This window comes from Passer montanus, unplaced genomic scaffold (genome assembly GCF_014805655.1).
Source record: "Passer montanus isolate IOZ18808 unplaced genomic scaffold, ASM1480565v1 scaffold25, whole genome shotgun sequence".
Lineage (NCBI taxonomy): Eukaryota > Metazoa > Chordata > Aves > Passeriformes > Passeridae > Passer > Passer montanus.
Window position 1 is genome coordinate 7,487,987 of NW_024367149.1, and position 15,239 is coordinate 7,503,225.

Below are 15,239 nucleotides of genomic sequence, written 5' to 3' on the forward strand. Positions count from 1 at the left end.
TCAATTTATCTTTAGGATAGTTTGGGCATTTGGTAGCAGCCTAAGCACAGATAAAACAGAATCCAGCAGGGGATGAGTAATCACCTGTCCCATCCTGAGGTAGATCTTGAGGGAGCTTTACATTTGTCAGATTGGTACCTTGATTAGGACAATTATTCTTCATTTGAACTGAGTATCTGATCCAGAGCACTTCATTCTAAGACACCTGCATGGGCTGCCAGAAGTTTAGGCCTCTGCCTAATCAATGCTACTAAAGAAGTTCTGGTTTTTGTCATTATGTGGCCATTAAGCAACACTAATCCACATTCTGTACTGGAGCTCTCAACAGCCATCTCCTCAGGTACTTACTGCAGGGTACACGTGTCCAATTTGGGCAGTTCGCCCAATGTGGATTTCGTCTTCATCTTCCTCTTCTGTTGTCTTCCTATAAACTGGATTATCAAAATTCATGCTTTTAGTATTCTTCCTCTTCCAGTTTCTCCAGATGAGGTATCCCCCCATGCACAGCAAGCCAATGACCACTGAGGAGAGGGGAGAGAAAGGGCTCTTAGGCAGGCATGGATCTGCTGGGATGTTCCCATGTTGGCAGCCATCCTCACAACATTTTCTCAAAGCTGGGCTACTGTTCCCCAGTTCAGCAGTTACTCTTTCCCACCCCACCCCTGAAAACTGGAAAAATGTATTTACTGTGGTAAATACAATATTTTGGTATTGCAATTTGGTGAACTCCTTCAAAGGTTAAATCCAATCTGCTTACCCACAGGAATGACAATCCCAATCACAGCTGCTGTCACAGTTGAACCAAAGCCTTCATCATCATTTGCATCTGTAATTAAAGAAGTGTTCTGATCATTTAACTCATTTGCTGCTTTAAAATAATGTTTTCTGTTAGTAGTTGAGCTGTTCTGCCTATGAGAAATTATATATCTTTAATTTTGCAATTAAAGAATTTACAGAAAGTTTCATAATAAAATTATTCTGGTGCCACTGAGCAGCACACAGGGCTCTGGGCTGAGCTGCTCCTTCTCCTGAGGAACGAGGTCCCTGCAGTGTGGCTGTGTCACCCAGGGACAGGGACAGGGACAGCCCAGAGCTCGGGGCCAGTGAAGGGACACACTCCAGGGCTGTCAGAGCAGCTCTGACCAGAAATGGGTGACTGTGTTTGGGCCTCCAATTTTCACACATAAAAAAGGAGGCCAGTTTTAAAAACCTGACATTTAATGGAAATGCCATGCAGGCATCGGGGGATGGTGAATAGCATTCCTAAAAATCCACAACAGAACACTTTTAGTACTGACACAATGAATGACTTATTGAGCTGTCAGAAAAAGAATGTAGTTCAAAGCCATCTACACAGCTTCTCTGTTTAATTTTTTCCTTTTTTCTTATTTACAGCTAAGGAGTTAGTGAACACATCTATCCCTCATTGCTGCAGCCTGCCCCAGCATGCAAGAGTGGTTCCAAAACTCAATACTGTACTTAGAAAAAAGCAATTACAGGAAAATATAATTTAAAAAAAATCAATCTAACCTTTCAAGTTCTATACTTTAAAATGTTTGCTCTGAGCTCTCATATCAGTAGAGAAAATCGACTTTTGCTAAAATATCAGGAGTTGCAAGAGGAGGAACTAACTGTACTTTTTCTTTTGATACACCAATTCATGCAACTTTTAAATACTTCCCTGTGGCAGGCTGTTCCACTGCATAGTTATTTACTTAATAAAAAGCCACACTATTTCCAGAATGGACAATAAAAGCAGTTTGCTTCCATGGCTTGTTAAAAAGGCAGTTGCATTTGAAAGAAACTTGCACAAAGAGAACTGAATGCATTTTAGCCATTGGACTGTGCTTTCCCTATGCAGCACAATTCTGCAGACAGGGGTGGTGGATTGCTGCTTTCCAGATGTAATGGAAACAGTGAAACACTTGGGGGAAAACAGCATTTCACTGTTTTTAAACATGCATGTCTGTTTGAGGTCTTGCAGAGCAAAATCTTCTCTCTGGACTAAAATTTTCTTTTTTTTAAATAGCAGTTCAGCCTTTCTGCTTTGTCTTGGCAGCAGGACCTGGAGGGATTGCCTGTTAGCTCTGAGATTGAGGCTGGTGTTCCACTGAGGAGAGCCTATTAGTGCTCTCCACTGGGATGCTCTTCTGATAAATAATGCAAAACTTCAAACCTGTGTCATGATGAGGCCACATTAACATGCCAAGCACGGCCACACAAACCAGAGGCAGCTTGTCTTGGGCTGTAGTGATTCCACATGTCCAGCAGCACTAAAGATGCACAGGGGGAATTTTTCACCCAGAACTTGTGAGGGATCACATTAATAAACAATTAAAATAGGTGAAGCACCTGCAGAATCAGCCATTCTACTGCCTGCAGCACTGAACTGGGATGAGCCAGTACTGGGCACAAGGCTGGGGCTGATGTGAACTCTCGGGGTTGTTCATGTGCCTTTGACAAAAGCTGATACAAGTTCCTTGACATGCCAAGTGACTGGATTACAGCAGCCATCGTAACCCAGGTTATGCAGAGAGAGGAGCTGATGTCTCCTGCCTGCACCTGACCCCTCTGGAATTCAGACATTAGGTCAGGTCTCCCACCAGTGCATGAGGAGCTGGGATACAGGAGAAGGAAAGGAATCTCATTCTCTTACAGTGCTGTGATAAATTGCTGTTTCCAGTGGTCATCTCAGAGTCTATCAGGATGGATGTGGTGGAAGGTAAATGAAGACTTGGGGTGGTGATTGTAGCTTCTGGTACAGCTTTGGGGACGACTTCAGTGCTGTCATTGGCACTGCCAGGTCCAGCGGCGATGGTCGTGGTGCCGTCAGCACGGGACGCTGTGGTTGTGGGAACCACCACAGGAGCTGCAGTGGTTGGAAGATCTGAAAACCAGCAGCAACAATGACATTTGGTTAAAGCAAGTACACCAAACAAATCACAATTGGTGATATAAATCTAGAAAGGATTTTATGTTTAATGAAGAGAAGCAAAAACTAAATTCCAATTCTATTTCCCAGGTAGTCAAACTATTGACAGTGCTCTGCCTAAAGCTACAGAAATTATTTCCTGAAGTCAAGCTTGATCAATTGATACTAATAAAAAAAACAGTCTGTATTGAAGGTAGCTAAGAAGTTCATAAACTTGGGGGTTTTTGAGAACCTCCTAAGATTCTGAATTTGTACCAGGAACTTGTTGCGTGTTAGGAAAAACTATAGTGAAGCCACTTGTCTCTTCAGGATATTATCAGCAACAACTGTGTCCTCTTCAGACCTGGTATCTATCAATAAATAGATATATAGATACCTAAATATACATCAAATACACATTGCATATATATATATAAAACATAAACAATATATCAATATATGAGTAATCAATTTTAACGGTTTATTGACTATAGACACTTCTAATGCTGGTCCCTAGTCCTTTTTTCCCCCTTCCCGTATCTTTTTTTGCTTAAGCTTCTCAAAATAAGCAAGCTTTCAACAAAGGACACCACAGTGCTGCTGTGCTCAGAGGGCAGCAAGGAGAGGAATACAGGAGTTGGTATTTGTGTTTTCACCATCAGGAAATATATTCACTGTAAGTATGATTTTGTTGGGATAGTGAAATGGAGATGGGATTGTATTTACCTTTGTAGCATTTTTTCATGTCAGGACCCAGCCACATATTGTCAGGACAGGCACACGTGTACTTGGGGGAATGGGGTGAGATCTGAGGTGCAGGAAGACACAAGTAGTCACAGCCTCCGTTTGGCTGGGGGCTGAGCTCACAGGAGTCTGGAGCTGTTCAAGGATGGAAGAAAAGACAAGTTATTTTTCTAATAATTTATTTCCTGCCCTTGGCAAAGAAATATCAGATCCTCTGAAAAGACCTTCTTCCACTCCCTACCTGAATTTATCAGGCTGCTTAAGCATCTTTACAATTTGTATGGTAGAGTGGAGCCTTACAAAGCACTATAAAAACTTCCCAATGCATAATGAATGGGAAGCATCACAGTGACAAGAGTAACTCACTGTTATCAAAGATGCTAATTAAACAGCTATTAGCAAATTGCAGATTCTTCAATAAATGCTGCTTCTGAATTAATTATGCAGGAAGTTCAAACATTAGGCATTGATTTCCCATTATTACCTGTGCATTCTCTCTCATCAAGAACCATCAGGGAGCATTTCATTTGCCAGCTCAAACAAACCTGATTCAGGGCCATGACATCCTGAGGACACCTCTTACCTTTGGGCTGCTTTAATTCATGGAACACCACGATGTCATGAGGGTTATTGAGATTCTCTGCCAGAATGGAGATGTCCAAGCCATTGAGCCTGTTTGCACTGAAGATGGCCTCGTTCTCCAGGTCAGTCCAGAACACTCTGTCCTGCAGGGAATACACAGATTCCTGACCTGGCCTGCTCAAATCCTACTGAGTTGGATTAAACTCCAGCAGTCACAAAGTCAGTGCACCCTGTTCCTACCTTGGGGCACCTTCTGTTCACTCTACTTCTGTCTGCAGCTTTTTTCTATTTTGGACAATGTTCAAAAGCCCAGCACTCCAAGTTTACAATGTGCTGTGAAATTTCGAGTAGTTCTGTGACTGAGGTGAGGGAGCAGAAATTTTGTAAGGTACAGAAAAGTTGCATCCGTGTTGATTCTGAACTGCTTTTTCTTTGTAAGTTGAGGAAGATCATGAGCAAGGGGCCACACTCTCTACTTGTTACTTTGCTGAGTTTTTCCTCCTTTCCCAAGACAAGACCTGCATTGAACAGGTATCTGTAAAGAGGCCAGTGCCAAGAGCACACCTGGAAGCTGAGCACCCACTACTCTTTTATATTACTGTCTTTTGCATGGCATACTGTGCCTGAAGAGACAGAATTACTGGTGGAAGAGGTAGTACCCAGAAATCACATTATTACCAAACAGTTTAATTGTTTGGTCATCTCTGTGTGCTGCTGCCTCCTAAATCCATGTGTATTTCCATAAGGAAAGCCACACTGCTGGACAACAGGGGCAGCTCAGCAAAGGCAAAAGGGTTGCCTGTTATTCTACCCAGCCATTCCTACCAGGAAGGATGGAGAGAGGTGCAATAACCCAAGAGATCCTTCAAAAGGCTGCTGATGGGGATAGCACTGAAGAGCAACAATGACTGGAGAACCTATGCCCAAAGTTAGATACCCAGATACCACACACCTCACACAGGAGGAATAAGGGATTTAAGGATGAGGGTTTTCCTGAGCCAGAAGCCAAGTGGACCTTTCTCTGCTGTAACTTACCTACAGTGAGTGCCAAAGTTGAAGCCTTTGTTCCCCATATCATTTAATGCACTGGTGCTGCATTAGGTAAAAGCATGAGATAGCACTTTGCTCTTGATTAAGGCTTTAAAAACCAATTTCCCTGCTGAACCCACACGAGGTTAATCAGTTTCTATAGTAGCAGCTGCCCTCACTGGCCTCTGTGCTCTGCAAAAGGCAGAACTTTTAATCAAGAAGAGCTCTGAGACCTCTTGCAGGCTCCAGTCTGTTCTGCATCCGTTTTCCACTCTTACCTCAAACACTGCCAAGCCAAAAGGATGGCTCAGATCATCCACAGAGGAGATCAGAACTTTTCTGTTGCTGCCATTGAAATCAATGCAGGACAGTGAATGCAATTTGGAGTCTACCCAGTAGAGACGCTGATTCAGCAAATCTGGAAAGTAAAACACAATGAACCAAAATTACACACATTTCTTGCAACTCTTTTGCTCTTGCCCAGCATGTTTTTCCTGCTGGCAGCATGACTAATCTCTTTATTATTGGGACTCTTTTTTTTTAACACTAGTTCTGATTTTGAATCAGTGCCCAGATATGCTGGAATAAGACCCTATAAATAAGATGAAAAAGGAGGAACATTCTGCTGTGTGTGTGTGGGGAATGCCTGACTGACAGCCTTGTACAATGAGGTTCTTTTGTTACCAGGAGCAGCAGGGAAGCAGCAGTTTGGGCTTCCCAGATTCTCTCCATCAGTGCCTGATGAGAAGCTTCATCCCTCCCAAGGTTGTTCAGGCCTTGGCTTCTTGCTGGAGAAAACTGAGATTCCAATGAAACACCTCTCTGAAGGAGCTGTGAGATTCACACATTTTCAGTGAAGAAGTGTCCTGGGGCAGGGAATCCTTCTTATGTTGCAGGCTGGAGGAGTCTGCTGGTGGGCACAGTCCAGCCAGGTTTGGGGAGGGTGCAGGTAAGAGTGGGAGGAAAATCTGCTGGTGGGCACAGTCCTACCACAGCCAGCCAGGTTTGGGGAGGGTGCAGGTAAGAGTGGGAGGAAAGGATCCAATGTTATTTGGAATGCTAAGAACTGCATTTCTCTTCTGGAGCAAATTCACTCATTTTGGATGGCATTCATTGAACAGAACGCGAGTGGATGAGAGCCAACAAAACCAGTTATATAATTAAACAAGTCATTAATTAATTTCTTAATTAGTAAATGATAACATTATTTGTTCACAGCAGTAGCACTTCAGCAGTGTGTAATGGCAGCAGCATTTCCTCCTCCACCCTTGCCACAGCCAGCATTTTCAAAGCCAAGCAAAGAACCTCACATCTGCATGGTGTTAAACACACACAGCTCCAGCTCCAGAGCAGGATGTTCCCTGCTGCTCCATGAAACCTCCTTCCCACTCTGCTGCTTGGTGTGGCAGTGAGAGCCACCACAGCCCTCTGATGGGCTCCATTCACCCTGAGCAGCTGAGCAGGCAGGGAATGGTGACAGGGAATGGGCTCTGCAGGCCCTGTCCCTCTCCCTGAAACACGGTGCATCATTCATCAGCTCAGTGCAGGATCCTGACACTGCTCCTGAGACAGGCCCAGGTACAGACACATTTAACACCAAGGATTCAAATGCTTTTCAGACTCCTAAAGGGTTGTTACAGCTCTGAATCCTTCCCCAAAATTTCCTTTTGCCTTAAGGCACAATGACAAGCAACTCAAGGCTCCTGCAGTATGAAGTTCTGACTACAGCAAGACTTACTGAGATAAGGGAACTCATGTTTGTGAACAGTAGTGACTGACTGACCAGTTTAGGATTTTGTGTGCAGGTGCCTTTGAGCATTTACAGTTTTTTTTCCCACTTACAATAAAACCAGTTTTCCCTCAGCCCCAGTGGTGCTGCAGCTCTGACCTGGCACTTACCAAGGGTGATGCCGTTTGGCCACTCGATGTTGTCGGTGACCAGCACGCGCCGCCCCACGCCGTTCAGACCGGCCTTCTCGATCTTGGCTTTGTCTCCCCAGTCAGACCAGTACATGAACCTGAGAGAGGCAGAGGCAAGAATGCAATAACCTGGACTCCAGTTGAGAAACCTGCACTACTGATTGCAGTAGATGCCCAAAGGTGCTCTCTTTACTGTAGCAGTTAATTCCTCTGGTGGAACCATATGCAGTTCTCCCATTGGGTAATCTGCCACAAAACTTGCACCAGAATGCAGCATCTCACCCCAGTAACTAACCCCTGAAAACTCTCCTGCTGTGCTTGTTGGGTACCTGGCATTCACTCATCCAAATAGCCCAAACACCAGCCAGACAGACTTCATTTCCCAGCACAGCCTCTGTGCTGGGACCAGCTCAGGTGCACTGAACACATGAACTGACCCTGAAATGACTTTAACAGCAGGGACCTTGCCAAGGGCCAGTTAAAGCATCTCCACAGTCCCACTGCAGGGTGTATCTTAAAGGGCATCTGAAGTCCTGGTGAGATGAGAACTACCCCCAGGTTAGTGACTGGAATGTCTGTTTGGCAGAGGGGTGTTTGGGGTGTGCACACCTACCTCTGTGTGGGATCCACAGCGATGGCTCTGGGCTCGCTGAGGTCACTGTTGAAAAGTGTCCTCCTCCTGCTTCCGTCTGCAGTGGCCACTGAGATGGTCTTGTTTCCAGAGTCTGTCCAGTAGATGTTCTTGTGGACCCAGTCGATGGCCAGGCCCTCGGGGGAGTTGAGCTGGCTGTCGATGAGGATCACCTGCTCGGCCGTGTCGCTCGCTTTGTCGATGTAGGCGCTGCAGGGACAGCAGTCACAGGGCTCCCACACAGCTCCAGACTGGGCCCAGGGGCAGCGTGCCTGACACAGGAACCCTTATGGTGCTCCTGCAACCTTCTGCTTTCCCCCACAGCCTCTCATTTCTCCATTCCCATATGGCAGCATTTCCACGGTAGGGAACTGTGCATTTCATTCTTCTACCTGCTTCCTACTATAACTGCACAATTCAGGAAAACATTTGACTTCTGGCATGTTAACTTCAACAGCACTAATTTGTGGGATTTATGGACATTAAAAATATAATCTCGAGAGTTTTGCTGAACAGAGTTGAACTGAGCATGCAATAAATGTGCTTAAATGTACCGCAGAATTAGGAGCTGTGGAGCCAATTATGACTCATCAAAGGAATTCATGAAGTTGCATTAATTTGGCAAGTGATTTCACTAGATACAAACAAAATCTTCACTAAATATTAGTGGCAGCCTCAAAATCTTTCAAAACGATAATGAAAGGCAGCAGACTCCACATGGATGTTTCATAAATAACTGGAATGTTGCTCCTACAACCACACAGGCTGATTCTGCTCTCAGTATCAATTCTGCTGAGTGCACTGAAATTAGTTATTCTGAGTTTGCATCAGTGTTTGCAGAAGCTGAGTCTGGATCTAAGAATAACTCAGTACATCTTAGAACAGTTATAAAGCAGCAGGAAGTTTCTGCCCCTCACCCCAAATATTTGATATCATAAGATGCTTCCTCTTCACTGCCCATCCTGCCTTTGCTCATGGAATGAGAAGGTGAATTGTATGGGACTTGAGATCTCCAATATCACATTAGAGCCTTGGAACTGAAACATCTAAACCCAGGAATTCCTGACAGTTTTACAGTCTGCAGTCAGGGCTGGAATGGCCAGGCAGAGTCAGCCTGGATGACCAGCACACTGCTGCATCTTCCCTACAAGAATGGTTTTGGTTTGTGTCTGAGCCAGCACCACAGGAATGGTACCTCAGGGCTCTATGGGCATCTGACAGAGCTCCCAAGATTCCAGTATTCCAGTGAGATGAGCACCCCATGTTCTCAGTGCACAGGAGCAAAAGCAGAGAGGCTCCTGCAGCTTCCACAATGGAAGGGCTCAAGTACAGGTGACTTCAATTCTCCCAGTAACTAAATATTGTAAAAGATCTGACACCCCAAAGGAGACATCACCTCAACAGGACAAGATCTGGAAGGCAAGTGAGGTGACCATTACGAAAGTCAGGATCTCTTGCCAATCATTACCTCCTGTACCACAGTTTTCACCTTGCAATAGCCTCTCAAGCACAGACTGCTTGTTCCCAGGGACTCCATATTTGCTGTTGGAGAGCTGCAGGAGCAGTGTCTTGGATAATCCTCTGTGTATGAACTCAGCCCTTACCCAGACAGACCCAGTGAGTGCTGACAGCTCTGTTCTGAACCATCCTCCCACTTTCAGAGCCCCACAGCCCCCTCAGGGTATCTGCCCAGCTACTGGAGGTCAATACCCAGCACAGCTGGGGCAGATATCCCTGCAGGGCTACCAGAGCCTGTAGAAACCCTGGCCTGACTCCCATGTGCTGACACCAGTCAGCCTGTGCCTGATCATTAGCTGAAATCCAGAGCAAACCACTGCAGAAGCTGCAATAGCTGTGCAAATCAGAATACACACGAGGGGTTTTCAGCACATAAATTAAATGCTTTTTTGGCTAAGTACACTCACAAGCCCTGGCACATAATAACTGATGGATGCCATAAAAACAGCTGAAGGAGGAGTGAGTATGAGAGTTAGAGAATGTGTCCTGTGGTCAGGTGCTGTGAATTTAAATCCAGTCTACCAGAGACTCCAATGGGCAGCAGCTTCTGTCTGTGTGGCTGCCTCCTTGTTCCCACCATTTGCCTGCTTTGTGCTTCCAGATGCCAGGTCCTTTGTGGCCTCCCATAAACACTCACAGCACAGCAGCAGCCTCAGCCCTGCTTTGCAGTATCCACGGCTCAGGAAACAAGCAAGAGCCTACATTTAACTGCTTGAGTGCAGCAGGATCTGGCATTGATAAAAGTCACCCTTTATCATCAAAGAGATAACTGCACAAGCCTCTGATGTCTTTACCAATTCCCAAAAAAAGATTACTGAGTCTGGGCCACAAGAGGTTATCCTGTCAGGGCAGAAAAGCCCTCAGGTGCCCTGTACCCTGCACTGTTCTCTGGACTGATTTAGGGGATGCAGATGGAATGCAGCTTTGGCAAGGGACCAACACACACATCCTCTCTTGCCCCTTACCTGTAGATTTTTCGGTAGAACAAGTCACACCAATATATTCTGTTTGTTGACACCTCCACATCCAGTGCCACCACGTTCTTCAGCATGGGGATGATCCGGGAATAGTCCCTCTTCACCAGGTCTATTTTACGGACCTCGTGGCGATTGGTGAAGATCAGGTACGGGCTCTTGCCTGCCACAGAAAATCAGCACATTTGTCACTTCAGTGGCTGTCCCAAGGGCTGGATTCAGCTTTCATTTCTCAAACAACAACGAATTATAAGTCACTGATGGCTGTGTTTGTACTGAAGCTTTACACCACACTGGAAGCAAGTGGAAACTTGCTCCAGAGGCAGGGCTGTCACATGCAGGCACCCCTGTGGACCCTGGACACACACTAGTGCTTGGACAGCCTCTGGGGAATGGCCTCATCTTCATTTCAGCACAAAATCCTGGGCCAAATTTTGGTGACTTACAGCTGGGAGGGTGGAGGGCTGGCTCAGCTACCCTGTTTTAACCAGGATGTTTTCTTTCTTTCAGTACTACTACCACAAAATGTTTTTGCTGCACTGTTTTCAATAACACCTGTCAAGAGGCTTTCTTTTCTAGTTTCAGCTTCAAACAGCCAAGTAGTGATTGCAATCTTGCTCTGTACACTGTTAAAATATTCTGATCTGCATGATCAGTAGTTCTTGCCTAGAGACGCATCTGCTGTTGCTGCAGCAGCTCTGTGCTGTTCACAGTGAAATTTCTTTGCTTGATTTGCCTGTTTCCTTTTGTTTCCATTCCCCTGCCTCAGCCCTGTGAGTGTGTTTTCTTATCGGAGTTGTGCTGTTGAGCAAGCAGAGTTTTTGTGCCCGTGGCGTTGTCTTACCTACAGCTTTGCAGTTCTTGGACAGGGTGTCCATCTCGTATCCTTCGTAGCACTCACATTTGTAGTCTCCCTTGTAATTAATGCAGATCTGGCTACAAGCGTCTGGATTCTCACATTCATCTATGTCTGAAAGGAGTGTTTGAAACCCATCAATAACTTGAAATCAAACCATCTGTGATGGAGCAGTGCTCAAGTGAATATAATCACGTTTCTCTATGGTGAAACACAAGGGACTGCTGTTTGCATGTCAATTACCTCCACACGTTTTTTTATCCAGAAGCTTGTATCCAGGCGGGCATTCGCACTCGTAACCGATCTTCAAATCTTTGCATATGTGTGAGCAGCCACCGTTGTTCATCGAGCATTCGTTAACACCTGCAGGGGATACACACATCACCTATGACAAATGGGGGCTTTTAGCTGTGAGATCGAATAAGATGAAGAGATTTCCTCAGAAATTTTCCCATTTCTATCAGTTTTGGTACTGGCCCTATAAAGCATGAGTGCCTTCAGAGACAGGAAGCCTCCACTGTATCACTTTCTTGCTTCTTTATTATTCCAAACCAACGCTGGGGGATCATTTGGACTCAAAGGGGGTGGCTGAATGAATGGGGAGCCCTGGGGATACAGCGAATGTGAGTCTCTGCCTCTCATCCCTTCAGAGAGCTGCTGCTTTGAGCTGTTCTGCCACATGTGAGAAACTTCCAAGGGACCTAAGGGCTCTCGCCAGCATACTCCTCCTTCCCCATGCGCTGGTTCATGTTGACTTTTCTGAACAGTCTCTCTGAGCTTTAATAATTCATGCTGGGGGACTCTCATCTCCCAGGGGCCAGCTATTTTGAAATACTCTACTATTTTCCCATCTAGCTCCAAGGAATGATCTATGTGAAAAATTCCAGAGAACACCGAAGTGCAGTCTGTCAGAGATACTCCATTAGGACTGAGATACAGTCCTCCCACAAACACGTCCCCCACAACAGTCTTTGCTGGCACCCCCAGCAGCCCCAGTGTGCAATTTACAAAGCAACAGCCCCCATCCTCTCCTGGGGCCTTTTCTAATCCAAGGCCACCTCTCCAATCCTGCTCTCAAGTGCTGAAATGAAAAACAGAATAAATGGATTCTTGAAAGTAGAACTGAATGAGAGGTTGGGAAAAGCTGGTTTCCTGTCCGAGAAAACATTTCTTCTTGTTGTAATTGACCTACAAAAGGTGAAAAGAAAGTTCTCTCCTTAAGGAAGACTGCTGAACAGGAGCTGTGGGATTTCAGGGACAGCGGACTCACCAGAACAAGGAAAACAGATTTGCTCCAGTCTATAATGCAATTTAAAGGCAAATTTTTCATTTATCTTTTACTTCTTGCTTCCTTGCACACTGCAGGTAGGCAGCACAGCAGAGCCATTAAACCACTGCTCTTGGAAGAAAATGGAAACAACCACAACCCAATTAAGTCAGTAAGACAGGGAAAATACCATGCCAGAAGGAATCCATCCCAGCTCTGGGATGCTTTCACCTTCCTGGCAGGGACATACAGAGATATCAACACATAATTAATGGAGCTAGTTCACCAGCCTCTGAAAAGGTGTCCACAGTCCCATTGCATGTTGTCACTGTTCAGTGACATTTATGGACAGAAGTCTCCTACTCCTACACTTGCACAGGTCTGTAGCAAATTGGCTCAACATGCACAACTGCTCTCTGCAAAATACTACAAAGGCTCTTCTGATTAACAAGGCAACTCTCACTCAGGTGATTCCCATGGTTTCTGAGGTGCTCTGTGGAATGGATTTAGGGGCTGTAAATCAAGTGCTGGTTCACTTGCTGCACTTGTCCAGAGGAGCTGAGGAGGAGCCAGGCAGAGCCAGGGAGGAGGACCCTGGGCAGCTGCTGCTCTTCACCCAAACCTCAGCAGAATATTCCCTGCCTGACTAAAATAGCCAAGTGTTGTCCTGCCTTCTGCAGTGCTTTTCTGGGGGACTCTCAGAGGGCACTGCAGAGTTTAGCCTGGCCAGATGGACACCCTGAGCTGGGGAGTGTGTCCTGCACCTCTGCCTCCCGTGGGGATAACCTGTGTGTGGGCACTGCAGTCACAGCACTGTGCCCTTTGAGAAACACCTTCCCCTGGGGGCTCTTCTCTGCTTCCCAACTCAGACAACACCTCACTGCCAGCCAGGGCTGCACCAATCATGGCACCATGATGCTGGGTTGAGCACCAGCCCAGCTGTGCCACTGCCCAGTCTCCTGTGACAAACAGGGCTGCCAGCTTTGTTGGGAGACCTCCACAGACAGACACTGCAACACCCACTCAGACAAACAGGGAGATGTGGATTAGTGGAAGAAAGCAAGAGCACACTGGAAGCATGAGGTAAGAGCATCTTCACCATGTAGGCATGCACACACTCTTCCTTGTCTAAAACAGGGAGAGACTGACAGTTCTTCCTGGAGTTATTTAAGGGGCAGCCACTGAGCTCCATGATGTCATGGAAGGAGATGCCTGTTGGAGACAGCTCTGCACTGGGGAGAACAACAAATGTGTTTGAGTAATGCTGCAGACTGGGGCTGGTGCCCACAGTGTCTGCTGGGAAAGGCAAGAGAGGGCTGTCCTGTGAGAAGGGCACAGCTCTGTTCCCCTGGCTCCAGCATCCCCACCTCTCCTGGCATTCCCACAGCCCAGAGCTGGCAGGACGCTGCAGAGAGCAGCCTGCTGTCATTGCTGAGGGAAGCAGCAACAACATGTACAACCCAAAAATGGCTGAAGTCCTCTTCAGGGGTTGCTGCCACTCTACATGTTTTCACCTTCAAAGCATGTTCCCAATGCTATATTTTTATGGTGTTATCATCGTCTTAGAATTCAAAGATAATTTAGGCAAGAGGCTAAATAAACCAGTCTGTGTTGTGGAGGACACTAGTAATTGGGGAGAGGGGGAATTCCTCATTCCTAGTCCCGTGCTCCGTTCATACATCCCTCCAAGAATAAAAAACTGAGTGGAGAAGGGCACAGTTCAAACTTACAGATGATCAGACTAAGCTACTAATTATATTCATATGAAGGGTGATGAGAGAATAAAGGCAAGGAAAGAGGAGCAGAGTGAGAAATAGCATTAGCAGCTACATGTGGTTACACTCAAAGCTGTGAGCACCAGATGGAGAAGAGGGGAAGCAGTTACAACAGGAGCAACACGTAGAAGGCAAGTACTGTACCACATTCTTTCAGAGGCTCGTCAGACCAGTCCCTGCAGTCTCTATGTGAATCGCACACTTTGCCTCCGTCAATGCACTCTCCACTCTTACACTGAAACTTGCTGGGACTTTCACATGCTGACTCTGTCATGTTGGGCAAGAGAGGAAAGCAACTAAGTTAGATGAGGCTCGTGACAACAAACAGGCTGACATAAAGCTCAGGAGGGCATCATTAGCAGAAATGGGATGGAATTAAGCAAATGAACATTGAGCCTGAGCATCATGCAAAGAACTTTTCAAGCCATGCAGTCTGTCTGGTCACCACAATCATCTCTCCCAAGCAATCCCACTGCCAGAATGGCTTAAAACTGTACAGAAAGCAGCTTGGCATGGCCCAGAGGAGCAGCATGGGCCTCTTCCCTTTCCAGAGGCCACACAGCCCAGGCAGATTTACCCCAAGGAGTACGAGGAACACGTGTACCCACCTTGGACACAGCCGGCCTCGTCGCTGTTGTCAGGACAGTCGTGCACCTTGTCACACTGCTTTGCTCCATGGATACAGGTCCCATCGCCACACTGAAATTCATCTGGCTGGCAGGTCACCAGAGCTTTAAGACAACACATTCAAGCATCAGCCACACAGAACTCAGTCATTTGTGTGGTACCCATTATCATGTCCCTCTGACACTGCCTGCGTTGCATCCTCTGTCAGCAGATGTCAGAGTATCAGTTGTTTCCACCAAAGCAACAGAGGCAGCAGCTGCCTCAGCCACTGTTCTCCTGTGCCCCTCACTGTCCCAGATCACTCTCTAAATCCTTGGGAAAACAGCATCAAAGCCCATATGAGGACACCCAGTCAAAACAAACCCAGTGCTGGCAGTGAAGTTTCTCAGGTGACACAGAACAAAG

The 15,239-nt window shown here is 46.3% G+C and overlaps 1 protein-coding gene across 2 annotated transcripts in view; it reads right to left on the bottom strand.

Moving 5' to 3' along the window:
- The window catches only part of LRP8 (LDL receptor related protein 8), a 171,021-nt gene that overhangs the window by 2,824 nt on the left and 152,958 nt on the right, over positions 1 to 15,239 (bottom strand). Inside the window, exons 6-18 of one of the 2 annotated variants that reach the window (XM_039711802.1) lie at positions 14,816 to 14,938; positions 14,352 to 14,474; positions 11,409 to 11,528; positions 11,154 to 11,279; positions 10,301 to 10,472; positions 7,800 to 8,027; positions 7,166 to 7,284; positions 5,545 to 5,684; positions 4,239 to 4,380; positions 3,638 to 3,790; positions 2,657 to 2,887; positions 758 to 826; positions 349 to 521 (exon numbers count right to left, since the gene is read on the bottom strand). In XM_039711802.1, coding sequence (XP_039567736.1) covers positions 349 to 521; positions 758 to 826; positions 2,657 to 2,887; positions 3,638 to 3,790; positions 4,239 to 4,380; positions 5,545 to 5,684; positions 7,166 to 7,284; positions 7,800 to 8,027; positions 10,301 to 10,472; positions 11,154 to 11,279; positions 11,409 to 11,528; positions 14,352 to 14,474; positions 14,816 to 14,938 — 1,919 coding nt within the window. The remainder of the gene's footprint in view (positions 1 to 348; positions 522 to 757; positions 827 to 2,656; positions 2,888 to 3,637; positions 3,791 to 4,238; positions 4,381 to 5,544; positions 5,685 to 7,165; positions 7,285 to 7,799; positions 8,028 to 10,300; positions 10,473 to 11,153; positions 11,280 to 11,408; positions 11,529 to 14,351; positions 14,475 to 14,815; positions 14,939 to 15,239) is intronic. The other variant, XM_039711803.1, reaches the window with a different exon arrangement.